Source organism: Rhipicephalus microplus, chromosome 2 (genome assembly GCF_043290135.1).
Source record: "Rhipicephalus microplus isolate Deutch F79 chromosome 2, USDA_Rmic, whole genome shotgun sequence".
Taxonomy (NCBI): domain Eukaryota; kingdom Metazoa; phylum Arthropoda; class Arachnida; order Ixodida; family Ixodidae; genus Rhipicephalus; species Rhipicephalus microplus.
In genome coordinates, this window is record NC_134701.1 from 62,239,924 (window position 1) to 62,260,622 (window position 20,699).

The window sequence follows — 20,699 nt, forward strand, 5'->3', positions numbered from 1 at the left end:
GCTGTTACAGGTGAAAGCAGAGCGGTGGACCTGGACAGCATAGAAAAATAGCTCGAGGAAAACTGGCGAGATATCGCAGCAAGATATAGAGCCCAAGATATCTTCAATGCGGATGAAACCGCTCTGTTTTGGCAAATGTTGCCAAACAAGACACTTGGGTGTCGTGGCGACAAGACAAGTGGCGGCAAGGCAAACAAAGCTCGTGTGTCCGTGCTGTTGACAGCTAATTTAGACAGATCAAAAAAGCTTCGACCTCTGGTTATCAGGAAAAGCACGGCACCACGGTGTTTTCAAAATGCGCTGTCGCTTTCAGTTACCCACCAAGCAAACTCAAAAGCGTGGATGGCCGGGGAGCTTTTCAGCAGATGGCTATCGTCGTAGAATGATGATTTGGTAGGCGAAAATCGCAAGGCGTGCCTGCTGGTGGACAATTGTTCATCGCACCACTGCAGTACGACCTTCAGCAACATTGAGCTGCATTTTTTGCTCCCAAACACTACGTCTGTACTGCAACCACTGGATCAAGGTGCTGTACGCGCAATGAAAGCCAGCTCTCGGAAGCGCCTGGTGGAGAGGCTGCTGCAGAACCTTCGTGTCTGCAGGGAGCTTAAGATCGACTTGCTCGGAGCTATTTCCATGTTGAGTAAATCGTGGGCAGATCTCAAGAAGGAGACGATCCAAAACTGCTTTAGGATGCCGGCTTCCGCATGCCTGGTGATGACACCCCAAATTCTGACAGCACTGAAGACACCGCAGGTGTTTCCGCCGAAGTTTGGAACGAGCTGGCAGAGTTCCCGGGTGCCATCGTCGGATCGACATTCGACGAGTTCGTCAGTGCGGACGATGTCCCCATCATGGGCCAATTACAGGATGAGGATTACATTTCAGACGTCGTGCCGACCACGAGCCAAAGCGACAGCAATATGGAAATCGACGGCCCATTGCCTACATCCTCCGAAGTGATTAGTGCACTTGCGTTGGTCTGGCGCTATTGATTGAATGTGGAAGGTTGTGGCCTCAGCTGCTCCGACTCGTTGGACAACGTGGAGGTGTGCGTGCTGTCGCAGGCAGCGAAGTCGTTGACCCAGAAAAAAATCGGGGACTATTTTGTTCCACACTAGGGCACCCAAGTAAGCCATCGTATTAATAAAGTACTTTTCTTCTAGTTTGTTATGTGCCTTTGTGTCGAAACCTATACCGGACCTATATCGAATTATGCCATATATCGAACTAATAAATGTTTTTTGGCCGGGATATTCTGCTACATGTGATTACAAAGAAACAGACTCGACGAAACATGTGGACTATAATGGGAAACTTTGAGGGTATTCAGCAAAGCGGATCTTGATACAACTCGAGCGGAGTGCCTTTTAGTGCGTTCCTGATTGGACACAACGTGCCGTTCATGGCTGCTGATCACGCTGGAGACCTCTTTCGAAAAATATTTTCACTCGGAAGCTATGAACTGCGCCTGTGTCCGTACGAAGACTACAGCGATTGTGAAGGAAATGGCCAATAAAGCTATCGACGAAGTGATAAGCCGCTTGCAGCGCGCTCCGTTCTCGGTGGCCACAGACGGGAGCAATGTCGCTGGCAACAATGCAAGACTGTATTCCATTGTGGTCACGCTCTGTTATAGTACTGTTTGCACTGCTTTGCTCGCGATGCCTATGCTTGTTGTGGGCACACTAACGAGCAAAAAGATGCCGCTCCAGAACTGCATCGGCATGGCATGTGACAACGTGCCAGTCATGATTAGATTGAAAAACGGAGTGGCTGCTGTGCTGAAAGAAAGCCTTGAGAACATTGCCATCATGGGCTGCTGTTGCGATTTGATCAATCTGGCGGCACAGAAAGGCTCAGCATGCCTTTCACTGAATGTGTATGAGGTGCTAGTTGACATTTTCTACTACCTCGAGAAAAGCTGAAAGCTTTTCAGTCTCCACGATGTAGAGGCCAAGAAAATTGTAAAGCATGTCAGCACCAAGTGGCTCTCTGTTGGAAGGAGCCTGAAACAGCTTGTGGACCAGTGGCAGCCACTGCGTAGTTTCTTCCATAGTGAAGTAAGGCCCTCCGGGCAGGTTTCCAAGTTTCCCAGCAAGCCATGTAACTTTCGCACTGACCTTCAGAAGAATGCAAAGTAAGTGGAGAGCAGTCATCAGAGCAAAAGACCAAGACTGGACACAAATGTCCCCGTGTCGAATACAGCTTCCGAGCGAACCCAAAACTGTCCAGAAAAGGTCTTAAACAGAAGAAAGGCTATTCATGTTTCTTCATACGCAAATAGAGCATACTGTGACTTCTTGCTGTCTGTAATCCCAGAATTTGAAAAGGTGAACGTGTTCCTGCAGTCTGGAGCCCTTCAAGTGCACATGCTGCGTGAAGTGCTTAGTAACTTGCAAAGAGAAATCATGTTAAGTTTTGTAAAACCTTCAGTGATAAAAAAAGCTGATGTGTTGTGTTGGCTGACAGACTACTAATCTTCCGTCAGCCAAAGAGATAATGAAGATGTTGTAATTGGTAGTCGGACCACATAGACCTTGGAAGGCCTAAAAAAAGATGCAAGGGAAGAAATTTTTACACATATAAGGAGGTTTGTTGCAGCAACAGAGTACACGATCCTGAAGTTTCCACTGAAGTGTGAGCTGTTGAAAAGTGCAGAAGTAGCAAGGCTTGCGCCCATTGAACACGCCAGGTTTTCTGATGTCAAGTACTTGATCAACCGCTTCCCAGTGCTGCTACCACTTCAAGAGGGGCAAGATGTGAATTCTGCTCTGGATGACATTCAGGCAGGGTTCCTGAGTCTTCAGTTGGAAGAATTACCCGGTTAAGTACATAAGGAGCAGCAGATTGATGAGCAATGGCGGGCGGTGTCCGGTTTACGAGAAGTGGATGGCAGCTTTAAGTTTGCCGGACTTTCAAAATTTATGTTGGGGTTCCTAACACTCCCGCATAGTAATGCAGAGTGTGAAAGTCTTCAGCAAAGTGAAAAAGGCGCACACCCAGTTCCGTGCCTCCATGTCGAAAGAGATGGTGGAGCAATTGCTTGTCGTAAGATGTGCCCAGTCACATCCGGGGAAAGTGCCACAAACAGGTCTTTGACAAGGACTTTCTGAGGAAGGCCAAGGCTGCCACGGCCTCTATGCTAGCCCACCCCTCCACTTTTTGAGAACTTTTCGTGCCTCTTTTGTGAAATGTTTCTTTTGTATTCCATTCATCTAAGCCAGTTTATGAAAAATAAAGTGCTATTTTAGTATTTTTGTACTTGGTTTTAGTATTTTTTGTCATCTCCTGTAGCACTTCAAGAACTGTGGGGTTGGCACGGCTGAATATCTTAGACCGCGCTACGGTTTTTCGTCTTATCACCACTGCGGTAGTTCAAAACTTGCGCCTTGCGCTCCCCGGGAGCCGCCTGCGGCCTGCCAACACTCATGTGGGAGCGAGTCTCCCTCCCCTTCACTCAGGAATGAATGGACTCGCACGCAACTCCACAAGCTTGAGCTTCAGGTGCCTCTACTTTCCTGTAGAACTCGTTGACCTGCTCACGCATGTGACCTCTTTATATGTTTGCCGCTAGGCACGAAATGGACAATATCAGCAGCAATGTTTAAAGCCGTTGTGTTGGCATGAAAAAAAATAGTGGCTGAGATTTCGGCGACGTAACTGGGTGTCGCGGGTGACCAGGCCCAGACGTCGTGGGACACTCTCCTTGACGCCGGCGTTGTGCCTGGCCGACGACACTTTCTGCATGTACGTCTGTGCCAATGCTGATGCAACGACAACCAAAGAGTTGTCAAATGCGGAAATTGTGCCAAATGAAAACAAAACCATGACGTAGAAATAGTGACAAATGTGTCGACACCCCGGAGCCTAATGTTGGCGAACCAGACACCTGCGCAAGCGCTGGATGCGACAGACCTGCTGTGTTGCTTCTTTGGTGCTTACGGTGACGGTGAGCATGGACTCAAAATAGCTGCTGCAGCTGAAAAAGCAGTCAGCAAAGTCAATAATGTTAAGGACTATTTTTCTTCGAAGTGATTGCCTGCTGGTGTGCTGAGTTTAGTGGAAATAAAATGCATTGTTTGTTATTTTGCTATTTTTTGCCTTCAGACGGCCGTTTTTCTCTGTGCGGCGGGCTGCTGTGATATTCGTTAGTGTGTACTTTCTCTCGTGCTGGCTAATTGCTGGTAGAAATGGATATTGGCTATAACAAACTAATGGTTATAACAGTAATTACGACTCTCCCTTCCCTTCAACTTCGTTATAATGAGGTTTGACTGCACATGGGGTTCTATGAAAGGGTAAGCGAGAGTAAAAAAAGTAACATTGTTAGCGGTTACGTTATACCGTAATTACTCGAATCTAACGCGTACCTTTTTTCCTGGTTAAGTGAGTTCATAAATCGCATGTGCGTTAGAATCGAGTACGAACAAAAAAAATTACGGTTAATCTATTGCCATCGGCAAATCCAAAATGCCGCCCCCTACGTGCGTCGGCATGGCGCGTCGGCCATTTCTGCCTATGTGTTTCTCATGTGCGGGACTTCGTACGTGTGCTGAGGAGTTCGTCATCTAGTAGTGCATTAGCATCGACGGCGCGGAAGGGCCGCCTTTGAAAACTCGAGTGCACCACGATGCCGCTTTTAAAAGAAAAGTCATCGCGTGTGCAGAAACGGACCGAAATCGGGCCGCATAGCGGTCGTTCGGAGTTCCCGAAACGTGCGTGCGGGACCGGCGGAAACAAAAGCAAAAGATTGTCGACAGCAAAGCTTCACGCAAAGGCTTCAGTGGACCACAGCAGGGTCGGTTTCCACAAATTAAAGAGCTGCTCGGCGAGTATGTGCTTGAGCAGCGAGCGGCACAGCGGCCCGTGACGACAGAACTGCTCCAAGTGCGGCCTATGCAATTAGTCTTAGAAAAAGGTCTAATGCGGAGCCAGTTTAAAGCGAGCAGGTGCTGGTTAACTAACTTTATGAAAAGGAAAGGCTTTTCCCTCCGAAGAGGAACATGCATATGCGAAAAGTTTTGCGGAGGAGTACGATGAAAACTTTTCAGAGGTTCGTCCTAAACTTGCGGCGCAACAACGGCTACCTGCTTGGGCAAATCGGGAATGCCGATCAGACGCCTCTTTACTTCGACATGCCTGGCACCACAAACGTCGAGAAGAAGGGGGCGAAGCAAGTTCGCGTGCTTACATCGGTCTACGGTAAAACTACAGTGACGGCAATGCTCTGTTACACGTCAGATGGGCACAAGCTTCGCCCGTACCTCATATTTAAATGGAAGACGCTCCCGAAAGGAGTCGTTTTTTCGAGTGGTGTGATCGTGCGGGCCAGCGAGAAAAATGGGTGCGCGTTGCAATCGATGTCTTACTTTTTTTTTTTTTTTTGTGGTGGAAATCGAGGGCGCGGTAGAATCACATTAATACGGTAAGTAGTGTGCACTGTATTAAGGAACTTGCTGTCCAACTGCTGCTAGCTTTTACTACGGAGGACTGGAGCCCCTAAATCTATTTGAGAACTTCGCGCTTTACAAGGGGCAGCTGTTTTCTCCAGTGACAAATGCACACTGTGTAACGCTGTAATGTTGTGCAACCGGTCGGTTCTCATGCTCCAGCTCATGTTCAACGAACTTTTAGTTTATAATCGGTTATGTAGCTAGCGCACCGGCCCATCTGCCCTGATGTCCAATGAAGAAACTCGACAACAAAGACACTGAGTGTTACTTGCACACTGCCAGTGCATGTGGCACAGTGAGTGCAGTGGGCACAGTCCCACTTCGTTTTTTGCTGTTTTTGGGCTGCAGTGCTAGTATGGTGCCATAAGCAAAGCAGTTTCTTCTGCATTAGCTGATGGCGCTCTGCCGCAAAAGGTGCAACTGAAATTTCGATCGACATAGTCTCCACTTGCAACTGTTCACCATGGTTATTAGAAACTCTTCTGAATTCTATTGTAGAGTTTGTTATATAACAGTTGATTTAAATTTGCTCCCATAGACAACAGCACTGGCTATCGCACTGGCCCAATGTGTGTGGGGGGGGGGCAATGCGAGGGGGTTCATTACATGAGTAAATACGGTAATTTGTCAATTGTGACAAATGCAATCACTGTTTCACTTCAGTGTCTCTAACTTTGAGCATGCATGGCAGCCTTATGCCAGTGTGTAAATGAGCTTTGCTCTGCGAATGGAAGGTTTATGCGATGAAGACAGTTTGATGTAAAAATCATTCTGCAATAGGGAACCAGCACTTGAAATTCTGCAGTTGGCTCAATAGTCCAAAGCGGGCATATCGTAGCAGCTGATGTAATGCATTTTGTAAAGCTTTTTTGTTTTTAGCACCTTCCTGTCAAAGTAGCCTCAAGATAGTGTGATACCAAGCAATAAAGTGAACTAGAATACAGTATTATGGGCGCAAGGGCTGGTCCTCTGCAAGAGTGGCAGTTATGTCGAGACTCCCTGCCCAGGGCTCTCGCTTGGCGTGCCACCTATCAAGCGCTGGTTTCCCATAAGGTGGGAGAGCAGCTCATCAAATAGCAAAATCTGCAGCTTGTAGCATCAAACGCTGCCATTTTGTAAACTACCAGTTAGCCGAGTTGGCAGTGCCCTGAGTGACAACAAAGTTTGCAGCAATGCATTCTTACGTTAAATTGATGTTGAGAATGCCTTTTACCATTTGTAATTGCTGTCATTTTATCTAGTGTTTACAAGACTGTTTATTTGACATCGTTTGGTGAATATTAATGCGAGGTGTAGTTTTGTAGTGATTGGCTTTGACATGTGCCTCTCTGCAGACTGCACACGCAAGACCCGTATCATTGACGTGGTCTACAATGCGAGCAACAACGAGCTCGTCCGAACCAAGACCCTTGTGAAGAATGCCATCGTCATGATTGATGCCACCCCCTTCCGGCAGTGGTACGAGGCCCACTACGCACTGCCCCTGGGGCGCAAGAAGGGTGCCAAGCTGGTGAGGGAGGGCCTCTTTTTGTGTGTGTGGGGGGAGGAGGAAACATTGCCTCTTGAAAACTGCTTAGAAAGCGTTCCCTGTCGTGTTTTAGATCAGTTTGCAAGGCATGCATCGGACATTCCCAAATCGTTGAATGCTCATCTGAATATGCACAGAATTACATTTAAACCATTTTTTTAACAGCAAAAAAATCAAGGTGGTGGTGTTTAAGATAATGTGTTGTGGCCTTCACTTGCAGATTTTGCAAAAAGGATTGTTTGCATTATATGGGAGACCACAATAAAACTTTTTGCACATAAAGGCGTGGGGAAGGGGTCTAAACAAGTGGAGCTTTAGTCTGAGTCTTTTTTTTTTGCTTGAGAAATTTGGAGATCTAGACCTAAACTTTTTTAGTCTGCATCAGTGGGCATGTGAAGTATGGACATGCATAATTAATTTGTCTGCGGGAGGTAAACGGTTATGCATCCAAGGTGAAATAAGCGGGCCAGACTGGGCAGGATGAAAGAAAAAGCTCTGTACATTCAGCCTAATGTTGAATGAAAACTTGTGCTTTTAAATTTTTACAGTGCTGTGCAAGTCAGCTCGCAAATTTGACTGTAATCTATGCATATACAGTGGAGCCACAATTATGACCTTAGGGGACCACGCATAGTTGCTGTACAATCGTACAACTAAGATTATAAGCAGTGACAGTCAGCCTTGCCCAAAGAACGGGTACAGACTGCCTAAATAAGCCCACGGCGTGATCTTGTGCCTCTGCAAAAAAAGTTAAATTAAGTTATTGTAGCTAATGATAGTGTTACTTAGTTGAAGGAGGTGCGAGCAAATTTTTATCCTAAAACTTTAAAAAAGTTTACTTCAATGCACATTTTTCCACAGATTAAGTTGGAAATTTGCCTGTGCATGAAAACGAAACCACGTTTCCTAGAACCTATTGTCAGAAGAGTCAGTGTCATTCCTATCACATAATGGCAACGGACCGTGAGTTGGCGTAGAATGCCTTCATGCATGCTGTAATTTGTTGCCTTGTGAAGTGCAACTAGTGGTGTCAAGTGAAAGTGATTAAACGGTGAAAACAGCTGTGTCGCGCCCTTATGCGGGCAAAGCCTGTGACTGCTAGTGTTAAAGGCAGAAGATCAGTTGCACGTTGACCAGGAAAAGTTTCCAGCAACTGGAAATGGGAAAATATTGTCAGCTTTTCGGTTGCCTGAAGCTACTCGTGTATATAGAGCTCAACTAGGTAGCCACCTTGAATACGTGCGCACACAATCGAGGCATACGTAGAAGCACATGAACTTCAATGAGAATAAATTTTTCATTCTAAAAAAGATATCCTGTCTCCCTACTTTTCGAATCGTCAACCTAGGAAACGCAAATTCATATTTTTCTCTTGTGAGTATTTGGTCTACGTTTGATTTGAGTAAAGATGTTTTTTTCTTTCTTACGGAACCTGAAAGTCATCGTATGCGGGGTCGGTGTAACACTGCGTCATATAACCAAGGTTTACCGTATTTACTCGATTCTACCGCGCCTTCGATTGTAACGCGCACCCGATTTCCACCGCGAAAAAAAAAAAAACGTAAGACATCAATTGCAACGCGCACCTATTTTTCTCGCCGGCCCGCACGATCACACCACTCGAAAAAACTACTCCTTTCGGGAGCGTATTCTATTTAAATATGAGGTACGGGCGAAGCTTGTGCCCATCTGACGTGTAACAGAGCTTTCCGTCACGGTAGTTTTACCGTGGACCGATGTCGGCACGCGAACTTGCTTCGCGCCCTTCTTCTCGACGGTTGTGGTGCCAGGCATGTCGAAGTAAAGAGGCGTCTGATGGGCATTCCCGATGTGCCCAAGCAGGTAGCCGTTGTTGCGCCGCAAGTTTAGGACGAACCTCTGAAAACTGTGAAGCTTTTCATCGTACTCCTCCGCAAAACTTTTCGCATATGCATGTTCCCCTTCGGAGGGAAAAGCCTTTCCTTTAAATAAAGTTAGTTAGCCAGCACCTGCTCGCTTTAAACTGGCTCTGCATTAGACCTTTTTCCAAGACTGATTGCATAGCCCGCACTTGGAGCAGTTCTGTCGTCACGGGCCGCTGTGCTGCTCGCTGCTCAAGCACATACTTGCCGAGCAGCTCTTTAATTTGCGGAAACCGACCCTGCTGTGGTCCACTGAAGCCTTTGCGTGAAGCTTTGCTGTCGAGAATCTTCTGCTTTTGTTTCCGCCGGTCCCGCACGCACGTTTCGGGAACTCCGAACGACCCCGATGCGGCCCGATTTCCGTCCGTTTCTGCACACGCCATAACTTTTCTTTTAAAAGCGGCATCGTGGTGCTATCGAGTTTTTGGAGTCGGCCCTTCCACGCCGTCGATGCTAATGCACTACTAGATGACGAACTCCTCAGCACACGTACGAAGTGCCGCACATGGGAAACACATAGGCAGAAATGGCCGACGCGCCATGCCAACGCACGTAGGGGGCGGCCATTTTGGATTTGCCGATGGCAATAGATTGACCGTAACTTTTTTTTTTGTACTCGATTCTAACGCGCATGCAATTTATAAACTCGCTTAACCGGAAAAAAGGTGCGCGTTAGATTCGAGTAATTACGGTATTATACATTATTTCTATGGAGATACTGCTGGCACCAAACCGATTCGTCAGGAAATGTGGATCGTCGCAAAACCGGGAGACACATTAGTGAAGGTTCACTGTAACTAGCACTCCTATAGTGTAACTACCTGTACGCTATCTTGACTGAACGCGTCTTGGTAGGATCACGTGTAGTGCCCAATAGCAGGGATGGAACCGCTGTGCCATCCTGTTCCAAGTCGCCCCTGTTGCCCTAACTCTTTACAGCCGAAGCCCGCTGCAATAAAACTGGCGGGGCGCTGAAAAACTTTCGTTGTAGTGAAACTAAAAAAATATAGCTTATCTGAGCTAGGAAAGCAAAAGGTTTATTCTCATAATTAAAAATGTGCGCTGCTTCCTATTCTTTCCCAGTAGAGCCACGACGAGATTCTCACCCATGCATAGTGAGGCCATGGTGAAAAGCATGCTGAAATAACGCCTAAAACCGCCTTCGTGAACGAACCAAACAGTTGCATTAACACGTTCACACCAGCAGCTGTCCGCTGTCAAAAGTATCTGACAATGCCGAAATGGAGGTAGGGTATTGTGGAGCGGCGACTTTTGCATTACCGTATTTGCTCGCATAATCCTCGCATTTTTCTCGGCGGAAAACTGATGCAAAGTCTGGGGGAGGGGGGTGCGAGAATTACGCGGGGAAAACTTTCTCGAAAACATACAGGGCGAAAAAGAAAACGAAGAGGTCGCAAATCGGGATGCTAACAGCAAGCTTTGAGAAGTGCTAATTAAATTTTACCTCAACAATAAAAGCAGAGGTTCAACACAAGGGCATTGCGGGCATAGCGCTATCATTTGTCACTCAACAGGAGCCCACAAAAGGCAAGCGTAGGATGTCAGTATTGGGCTGATGGCTATGTAACAGAATCGTCCACAGTTTCCTTCTAAAGAAATAGTTTACCATCAATCCCAGTCTTAGCCATAAGGCAGGCCCAACGCATCTTGGTGGCTATCAGCTGCCGTTACCAGTAGCGAACACAAAACTCTGTCAACTCCGAAGGGCCTTCTGGCGGCCCTGTTGCCGTTGAGTGCATGATCAATCACTTCCCTCTTGAAAGCTGCCGTGTAGCTTTAGTATTGCCCCATAATGTGACAATATTACCGACACAACATACAAAACACGCCGCAACGCGCACTTGCTGCTTTGGCTTGGATTGTATTGAATCTCCGTGCAATAATAGTACGCTTGATGCTTAAGAGATGGCACTTGCTATCAACGGCTGGAACAAGCAGACGACACTATTGTGGCAATTTTCGGGAGTGCGATAATTACTCGAGGAAAAAAAAACACATACCGTAGTTACTCGAATCTAACGCGCACCTTTTTTCCGGTTAAGCGGGTTCATAAATCGCATGCGCGTTATAACCGAGTACAAAAAAAGAAGTTACGTTCAATCTTTTGCCATCGGCAAATCCAAAATGGCCGCCCCCTACGTGCGTCGACATGGCGCGTCGGCCATTTCTGCCTATGTGTTTCCAATGTGCGGCACTTCGTACGTGTGCTGAGGAGTTCGTCATCTAGTAGTGCCTTAACATCGATGGCGTGGAAGGGCCGACTCCAAAAACTCGAGTGCACCACGATGCCGCTTTTAAAAGAAAAGTCATCGCGTGTGCAAAAACGGATGGAAATCGGGCCGCATCGCGGTCGTTCGGAGTTCTTGAAACGTGCGTGCAGGACCGGCGGAAACAAAAGCAAAAGATTGTCGACAGCAAAGCTTCACGCAAAGGCTTCAGTGGACCACAGCAGGGTCGTTTTCCGCAAATTAAAGAGCTGCTCGGCGACTATGTGCTTGAGCAGCGAGCGGCACAGCGGCCCGTGACGACAGAACTGCTCCAAGTGCGGCCTATGCAATTAGTCTTAGAAAAAGGTCTAATGCGGAAACAGTTTAAAGCGAGCAGGTGCTGGCTAACTAACTTTATGAAGAGGAAAGGCTTTTCCCTCCGAAGGGGAACATGCATATGCGAAAAGTTTTGCGGAGGAGTACGATGAAAAGCTTCAGTTTTCAGAGCTTCGTCCTAAACTTGTGGCGCAACAACGGCTACCTGCTTGGGCAAATCGGGAATGCCGATCAGACGCCTCTTTACTTCGACAAGCCTGGCACCACAACCGTCGAGAAGGGGGCGAAGCAAGTTTGCGTGCTGACATCGGTCCACGGTAAAACTACAGTGACGGCAAGGCTCTGTTACACGTCAGATGGGCACAAGTTTCGCCCGTACCTCATATTTAAATGGAAGACGCTCCCGAAAGGAGTGGTTTGTTCGAGTGGTGTGATCGTACGGGCCAGCGAGAAAAATGGGTGCGCGTTGCAATCGATGTCTTGCATTTTTTTTTTTTTTTTTGCGCGGTGGAAATCGGGTAAATCGGGGGGGAAACCTAGGGCGCGGTAGAATCGAGTATATACGATATTTCTTTGGGCGATATAGGGGGTGCAAGAACTATGCGAGTCTGAAGATTACGCGAGTAAATACGGTATCAGTGTAGACTGTGCTTCAATTGCTCTTTAAATAAAGGAATTTAGCTTAGTATTTTAAAAATGAAGACGTGGGCAACTGTTGATTGATTCACAAGTGCTCTGTAATGGGGCGAAATCTGCTGTGAACATTCTCAGACTTGTCCAACTTGCTCAAAAAGCTCTTTCTGGCTGTTCCGAAATGTTTTCCTCAATGCTACAAGGCTGTTACAAACAAAAAGGCACTTTTGCCTGCCCCCGAACTTCTCCCAAATTCGTGTAACATTTTCCACCATTGTAAAACAGAATCGAGCGATTCTTGTGGCCAAGGCTAGTTGCTGTGGAGGCTACGGTGATGATCTGAAAAATACCATCTTTCGGCTGAATGCTGTGCTGAGAGAACCGATTCTGAAGCCTCCAGGTGCTTGCCTTTGGTCATACGGACAGTTCCATTGGATTCAGTTGTGGCTGCATTGATTTTTTTTTTCTAATGTTCATCTTTAGGCATAGTAATTTTTTATTTAAAAATTCATATACAGTCGAGCTCCCATATAACGAACTTGAGTCTGACGCGGCATCCGTTCGCTGTATCCCGAAGTTTGTAGTAAATGAAACACAGATTTTAAAAAAGTTGCGAGTGAAAACACAAAATTTTTTGCCCTGGAAAAGTTCGTGATGCACGTGTTTCGAAGAGCAGAAGTGGTAAGGGCGTTACGAGCGGGCGCGCGGCGGTCTACAAGTGCACTTGCGCGTCGTTCCTGCCCGCAGTCTCGCTGTCAGCGGAGTTAGGCCTAAAGCCGACTCTGATGACGCGCCGCACTCGTAAACCACCGCGCGCCCGCTCGTAGTAGTCTGATCGTGCATACAGTGCGGCCACTCGTAGTAACCAGATCGTGCCGCCGCTTACAGCTTCGTTGCTTGCAAAGAAGCACGTCACCACGAATGCGCTAGCGCGTCATTCCTGCCCGCACTCTCGCTGTCGGTTGAGTTACGGCTAAAGACGACTCCGATGACGCGCGGCGCTCGTAGACCGCGCTCCCGCTCGCAGTAACCTGATCGCGCATCCGCTTACTGCTCGTAACTAAAGCGTAGTTATATCTTAAGTGATCATCAAGCCGTGAACACGTCACGAAGTGGCGATTTTCGAGAGCCATGTCCTCGCGACGCACAAGCAGCAGACGACGATCTCCCGGAGCGAGCATTGGGCCAACGGCGAGGCGAGCTGAGGCAACATGGCGGCCACGGCCAATCAAGGGCCTCAAAACGACCTTCAAATATTTGCTTTTTGCTCGCTTGTTGTTAAAGGGGGGAGCCAGCTGAGGCGGAAAAGTTAAACACGGAGAAAGGCCAAACCTCATAAGCGCGAAAATGCACGCGACAGCGACTTGCGACGCGACGTAGATCGGCTTCGCGCGATCAGTCGCTAGCGCAGGCAAACCTCATTCACGCGACGGCTTCGGCGAGCGAATTCCACTGTTGCTGGCATGAGGCCCTCTACTCGCACCAAGAAAACCGCATAGCGAGCGGTATGCAATTTAAAAATAATATATATTGTTGTGTAATGAAACGGAAAGTGTTTATTATTGCCTTGCAGCACTTTTTTATATGCACATGCATAATAAACATTGCGTTATTTCTTGTTGCGCATACGTGACTCGGGCAGGGTCACGTGCACCTATGTAGTCTTTGTCTTTTCCGGTATTTCGCTATTGGCTGCTTGAGCCCAGCACTTCCGGGCGATGAGCGACGGTTTCCAAATCTGGAGAACCGAGCGATCACGCGAAAACGAGCACGCGAGACGTCGCGCGAACGCCCTGTTTCGTCGCTCGTCGCTGTCGCATGCATTTTCGCGCTTATGAGGTTTGGCCCTAACGCGACGGCTTCGGCGAGTGAATTCCACTGTTGCTGGCATGAGGCCGTCAACTCGCACCAAGCAACCGCGTAGCGAGCGGTTTCCAATTTAAAAATAAGATGTATTGTTGTGTAATGGAACAAAAAGTGTTTATTATTGCCTTGCAGCACTTTTTTATATGCACATGCATAATAAACATTGCGTTATTTTTTGTTGCGCCCACGTGACTTGGGCAGGTTCACGTGCAGTGGATCCTTGGCGAGTTGTGACAGAGCGCTGAAAAGCACGTGAAAACAACCGGCAGTACGTCACTGATGTATATCCTTTTCCGGTTTTTTTCTATTGGCTGCCTGAGCCCAGCACTTCCGGGCGATGAGCGACGGTTTCCAAATCTGGAGAACCGAGCGATTGCGCGAAAACGAGCACGCGACACGTCGCGCGAACGCCCTGTTTCGTCGCTCGTCGCTGTCGCGTGCATTTTCGCGCTTATGTGGTTTGGCCCGAAATGCTCTTTCCGATGAGCCCCAGAAGCCGGCTCCCGGCCCAAGCATCGCGAAGCTATAATTTTTTGAAAATCGCAGTTTTCTCGCCATTTCCAGAAAAAGTTTTGCTACCTAGGTGGGTGAAACGAATTTTCCGAAGCACTTCTGCGCAGTTTTCAGTGTAGATATTTTGGAACTGGATATAAAAAGGGTTCCAGAAACTGAAAACTTGAGTTTCAAAAAATCGATTTTTTTTCCATTTCTCGCGATCCCAAAGCCGCGTCCCCCCTTGAGAAGGGATGTGGCTTTGGAAAACCTACTTGAAATTTGGCAGATGTTGATGAAAATTGGCGCAAATATTCAGCATGTCTTTCTAAGGCTTCCAGAAAAGTTTCAGAAAAGTATCTTCAGAACTTATTTTAAAACATTTTTACTATTTTGCAGTCCTTAGCAGTCCTGTTTTGCAGTCCTTATTTTGTCAACATAAAATTTTTCCAGAACATACTTTCCACTATAAACACCTGAAATTGCCATTTTTGAAAGTTTGCAATTTTTTTTTACAATTTTGTGCTACTTTAAGACCCTCGTCCCCCCTTAAGAGGGGACGCTGCACTTCGGGACCGAAAATCAGCCAAAAAATCGAGTTTTCGCGGACGTTCTTTTCGCGTTCCCGACATCATTGCGCACCTATTTACAAAATTTCATAGCCGAATACCATCAACTTTTATCGTTATTCAACTTTAAAAAACCGAAAACGGGCGTCCTGCCCTTTAAATTGAGGGCGAATAGCGCAGGTTTCGGCTCTACGATACGCGGGAACTACGCGCTCGATCGGCGCCATTTTGGTCTTGTTTGAAAGAACGCGTTTTCAGCTGTTTTTTTTATTCAGTAAGCAACATTGAGCATTTCCCCGGCTCGAAAAACGGGGCCTCAAGGACGAAGAGCCGCGCTCACTGCCATTGGCTAAACGGCGCACGTGACTGAAATGGCGCTTTCCGGTTGGCTGGAAGCTCGCGGCTTGCGCCTGCATACGCGACCCGACGCCATTTTGAAAGGGTTACCGCTGTGACGCCTCGAAATCGGCAGAGCACTCTGAAGCTTCTGATCGTATCGTCATGCCTGGAAACGCAAAAAAGTATCGGACCGTGCACGCATTTGGTCGCAGGAAACGCAAAGGTCGTGGGAGAAAGTCTACGAAGTCATCAGAGCCCTTGGTTGACTCCGACGAACGATGTGTCGACGCTCCGCGGCCGTTCAGCGATGGTGCGACCGAGCGCGTTGCCTCCGACGACGATGACGGTGAAGCGAACTCCGGGCGACTACGAATCGACGCCAAGGTGGTGACAAACGCCGAAGTTGAAGAAAATCATGCCCGGGAGAAAGCGACGCTCGACCGGCTTTCATCGGCGCCAGCAACTGCACGGAAAATTGACTTTTTCACCGCGAGTTGTAGCGAGGCAACCGCACAGGACTCGGACCACGCTGCTCCTTATCTGCTTATGCATCTAGATATCCTAAACGCGATAATGGGTGCCTTGTGTTGCAAAGCCTGCCACGGACCGGCTACGATCGTCAGGGGGGATCGGGACTACGGACTTGCCGTGAAAGTGCTAGTGCAGTGTGAAAGGTGCGGCGAGATCGCGAATGAATGGACTTCGCCCCGCGCGAACGGCACGAAAACGTGCAATCCGTTTGAAGTAAATCTTCTAGCTTCGAGGGCGATGGTGGCTACCGGCAACGGCCAAACGAAAATGAACGATATTTTCGCAACAATGGGCATCTCACACCGCGGTATGCACCACAAGACGTTTCAGCGGCATTTGAAGAACACGCTGGCACCCGCTGCAACGCGAGCGGCTGAGTCCGCTATGAGCGAATGTGCGGAAAAGGTTAGAACAATTTATGATGACTTGTGCTTCGGTCACCGGGGCAATATTGCCGTTAGCTACGACGGCACGTGGAAGACGCGAGGCCATTCTTCCCACATCGGCGTGGGCACAGTTATCGAATTATTTAGTGGCTACGTGTTGGACTACGTCGTTCTTTCCAACTTTTGCCTAGGCTGCGAGGTGGGCCCAAAGCCTAGTAGTGAGGGCTATCAAGAATGGAAGGCTAACCACAAATGCCAAAAAAATACGAACAGCAAAGCGGGGCAAATGGAAGTGGAGGCGGCTCTAATTCTATTTCAGAGGTCGCTTGAACGCCATGGCCTGCGCTACACAACTATGCTGTCTGATGGAGACTGTAGGACATTTTGCGCCATACAAGACGCCAAGGTGTATGGTTACATTGACGTGCAGAAGGAAGACTGTATTAATCATGTACAGAAACGGATGGGCACCGCATTGAGAAACCTGGTGCAGAAACAAAAGTGCGATGGGAAAAGAGGCCTTGGTGGGAAAGGCAGGCTCACAGGTGAGCTGATCACCAGGCTGAGCACATATTATGGCCGGGCTCTGAAATCGCATGAAGGTGACGTGGGCGAGATGCAAAAGGCTGTGATGGCCACATACCGCCACGTCACCTCCACTGATGAATGCTCGGACCACAGTCTGTGCCCAGCTGGTGAAACTTCATGGTGTCGGCACAATGCCGCAAAAGCAAAGGGTGAGCCCGACCCCATGCATGCCTACAATCTACCGAAATACGTGGCAGAGGCATTACTACCGGTTTATACCCGGCTTTCGGAAAGAGCCCTGCTTCGGAGGTGCGAACGCGGCAAAACGCAGAACTCCAACGAGAGCCTACATTCGGTAATCTGCAGTTTGGCCCCCAAGGAGCACCATGCGTCCCTGTTCGCTGTTGAAGCAGCTGTTGCATAAGCAGTGCTGCGCTTCAACACGAGCAATTTTAATTCTGCAACGGCAATCTTAGGTGAAATGGACATGAATGCGACAAGTACTGGTGCCAGGAGAGCGAGAGAAAAAGACCACCGTCGCAGCATTGTCTCCAACAAGAAAAGAACAGCCTCATTGGAACTCCGGAAGCTAGTGAAGAGGAGGCATGAGCACAGAATGCATTCAGACTATGCTTCTGGTGCGTTTTGAGGTTGTCTTGTTGCATCTTCTGCAATAAAAATGTGTGCCCACGTTTTTTCTCGATTTCTCAAAACGACAATTTTCATGTGCTTCCCATTATGCCGGAGCAATATCTCTTGTTCTATCTGGGTTATCATTACGATTTCTTTTTTGTTTCGAAGATAAATGCAGGGGATGTGTCGTAAAGTAAGTTTTATTGTAATAATTTTTGGAGAAAATTCTCTAAATGGATCTTTTGTTTCAAGTGTAGATGGGGAAATTTTTCATGTCATATTCAACATCCCACAACTTTGCTTCGAAATAGCCCAGAACAATGATTTATACTTTATTGCACACTGTGAACATACCGAATTGGTTCTATAGGTTGCACATCAATATCCAAGTTACAGTTAATTAGCTAATTAGGCCTTAATTGAAAAAGTCGCAGTTCATTATATCTTTAAAACTAATTGTCACAGCAAAACAAGAATTAGATTTTTGAAATCAGCAGTAAAATCTACATAGGCTCTCCAAATTTGACTGAGGTACTCGCAAAAATAAGAGTTCTTGGAAGGTGTAGCATCCCCCCTTAAAAATCGTGTTACTTGTCGTACTGGGCCTACTCCCACTTTTCAGACGAGAGCACTACTAACTGCTTTTGCCTGCTCTACCAGCATGTTCTTGACATTACTAGAGAGATAGCGCACTTGGCACCCCGCTCCTACAAGCGTGTACTTTGCTTACAGTGTGTGGTCATCGGTGTGTGCGTGCACTTATCTCATGGTGGAGAAGATTGTACGCCTTGGTCTTTCAGCATGTGGGGATCTGAGGCGCGCCCGGGACAATTTCGCGGGCATTCCGCCACACGGCCACACCCTTTTGCTTTCCTGCTCTGTTAACACCACGTGGCGATAGATGGCGCCACGTGCGAGCACGGCACGCGGTACACGCGCGCCGAGGGAGCGCTTTCTTCTCCTTGGTCGGCGCCGGGTAAGCACGTGTTTTCCTTTGTCCGCGTCCCTTTTGGGAATCGCGGACTGTAGCCTGCCCGGGGTGGCCTTGGGCACCCCGGCAGGCGTGTTTACTTGAGTGCTGGCTTCGGTAGCGTACGCTAAGCCCAGAGCGGTGCCTAGTGCTTGAAGTGGTCGTACCACAACGAGCCGCACTTGCGTTACGCCTACGCGTACGAGGTTTGCCCTAACACTCGCGACCAAGCCCATTGGCCATCGTGAGAGTGCGCAGCATAGCCGCAAGGGACCTTTTCCCGACCGGCGTGTCAAAGCTCGCCATTGCCAGCTGCGACGTGCTCGCGGTTTTCCCGATTGTGAACGTCCGGGTGCGGGTGCCTTTGCTACCCGCGTCCCGGGAGCGGACGTTGCACTGTTGTTCGGGGTGCCGCCAGAGGCAATAAAGTGTTGTGTACTTTTGCATTACAACACTGTCTATTTGCCGCGCCGCGCTAAACGCCTTATTAGTTGAGCGCGCGGAGCGGTGCACTACACGCGAGTAAACGGAGTAGCGGCCCTGTGGCTCGCTAAGCGTTAACCCGCGGTGATCGTTCGCTGCAGTTAGTAGCGGGGGTCACCATAAGCAGGACGATTACGTTTTAGTCCAAACGCGCCAGCTCACTGCAGAGTTCGCGAAAAGAGCGTGCTTTTCAAACACAGCTAAGTAACAATCGTCGTACTAGTTAGCACTCATCCTGTGTGTACATGTGTAGATACATTTCGTGCTTCCTTTATGTTTGAGCAGCATGAAAAGTGTTGAGCTGTGAACGTTGTTAATTTTTGCTCATCCTGTGTGTTTCTTTCGTGCATTGCTTCTTGAGCAGTGTTTCGATCTGGTCGTTGTTCGTGTAACATCCCAATTTCTCGCTATCCCACTCAATAGTTCACCCTTTTGCCGAAGCTTTTTTCTACAGGTTCCAGCTGACCAAAATAATTTTCCGGACCTATCGTGGTTCGCATATCTGATATTCTAGTTGGTTGCTTGTTTGATGAATAGAACAAATATTTCCACACTGCAATCCTCGGGCAAGATTTGTTGGCTCTCAAGTGGCTTGATCTCTGTTCTTGTCCTTCGATTTCTGTTTGAAATTTATAATCTGATTAGTGCAGTTATGCTACTTCACATTGACCCCCACAGAAGATCAAATATGGAAACTGCATACTTGTTCCCGACCAATTCTCCATACCTGGCGGGGCTGGAATTATGCAAAAAATCCGTTGGTGCCTGAAGTTTTAAATTGTTTAACTGGAAAAAAAATGAATTGCTCTGAGTGTCGATGTGGGACATGTTGTAATAGAAGGATTTGATGGTCCTTGTGTAGGCAGACATAGAAGGTGGTGCCTTGGTGAAGAAGAGGAGCAAAAAGCTCGAGAAGAAAATCAAGGAGCGCCAGAAGTTGGCCAAGGTGGATCCCCTGCTCGAAGAGCAGTTCATGACTGGTCGAGTCAAAGGTTAGTAGTGTGAATTCCTAAGAATGGCAATTCTTATAAATCATAACAGTCTCCACTAAACCAGCGCAGAAAATGTGGTGCTTTGTAATGGGTGCAGTGAAAAGATGTCAACGGGTTGCGTAACTAGAGAGATGACTGGTCGAGTCAAAGGTTAGCAGTGTGAATTCCTAAGAATGGCAATTCTTATAAATCATAACAGTCTCCACTAAACCAGCGCAGAAAATGTGGTGCTTTGTAATGGGTGCAGTGAAAAGATGTCAACGGGTTGGGTAACTAGAGAGTGTTTTTGGGCCGTACAGTATCAAGATACAGGTGTCATAGCAGCATCTTAGATGCTTTTAGGTGTGTTGATTTCCTTAAAAATTTCATTTTTTCCAAGAATGGGTCGGGTGAGTGTAAGGGGAGAAGATCATGGGTCCTCAGGCCGCCCTAGGTGGCCAAAAGTCCTTGCACTTCAGTGACCCTTGTAGCACAGTTCATGATCTTGAGTTGGTCTTCTGGTTGTGAGCTGTACAGAACAGTCCGCCAATGCTCCCATTTCTCAGCCCCTGCAAAAAGGGTACTGGGCTTGTTTGTACTTTTTTAAAATCGAAACTCGTTATAGCAAAGTTGTATCTTACATGAAAATAACTTCGTTATATTTGAAAAATTGCTATAGAGGTTTATTTTTAACACTGTCTATTACAGGCTTATTTTTGAATTATTTTATTATACCCAGGTTCGTTATGTCGAGTGAGTTTATATGAGCAAAGTCTGCTTCTGTACTCAAGCAGAGATGGCAATGTGGTAAGGCCTCACTGTGGTGAATTCGAGATACATTTGAAGAGT

At 47.7% G+C, this 20,699-nt stretch overlaps 1 protein-coding gene across 1 annotated transcript in view; it reads left to right on the top strand.

The window, feature by feature from the left end:
* Positions 1 to 20,699, top strand: part of RpS8 (ribosomal protein S8) — a 44,074-nt gene that overhangs the window by 16,002 nt on the left and 7,373 nt on the right. Inside the window, exons 4-5 of the mRNA XM_037422158.2 lie at positions 6,791 to 6,966; positions 19,742 to 19,871. Coding sequence (XP_037278055.1) covers positions 6,791 to 6,966; positions 19,742 to 19,871 — 306 coding nt within the window. The remainder of the gene's footprint in view (positions 1 to 6,790; positions 6,967 to 19,741; positions 19,872 to 20,699) is intronic.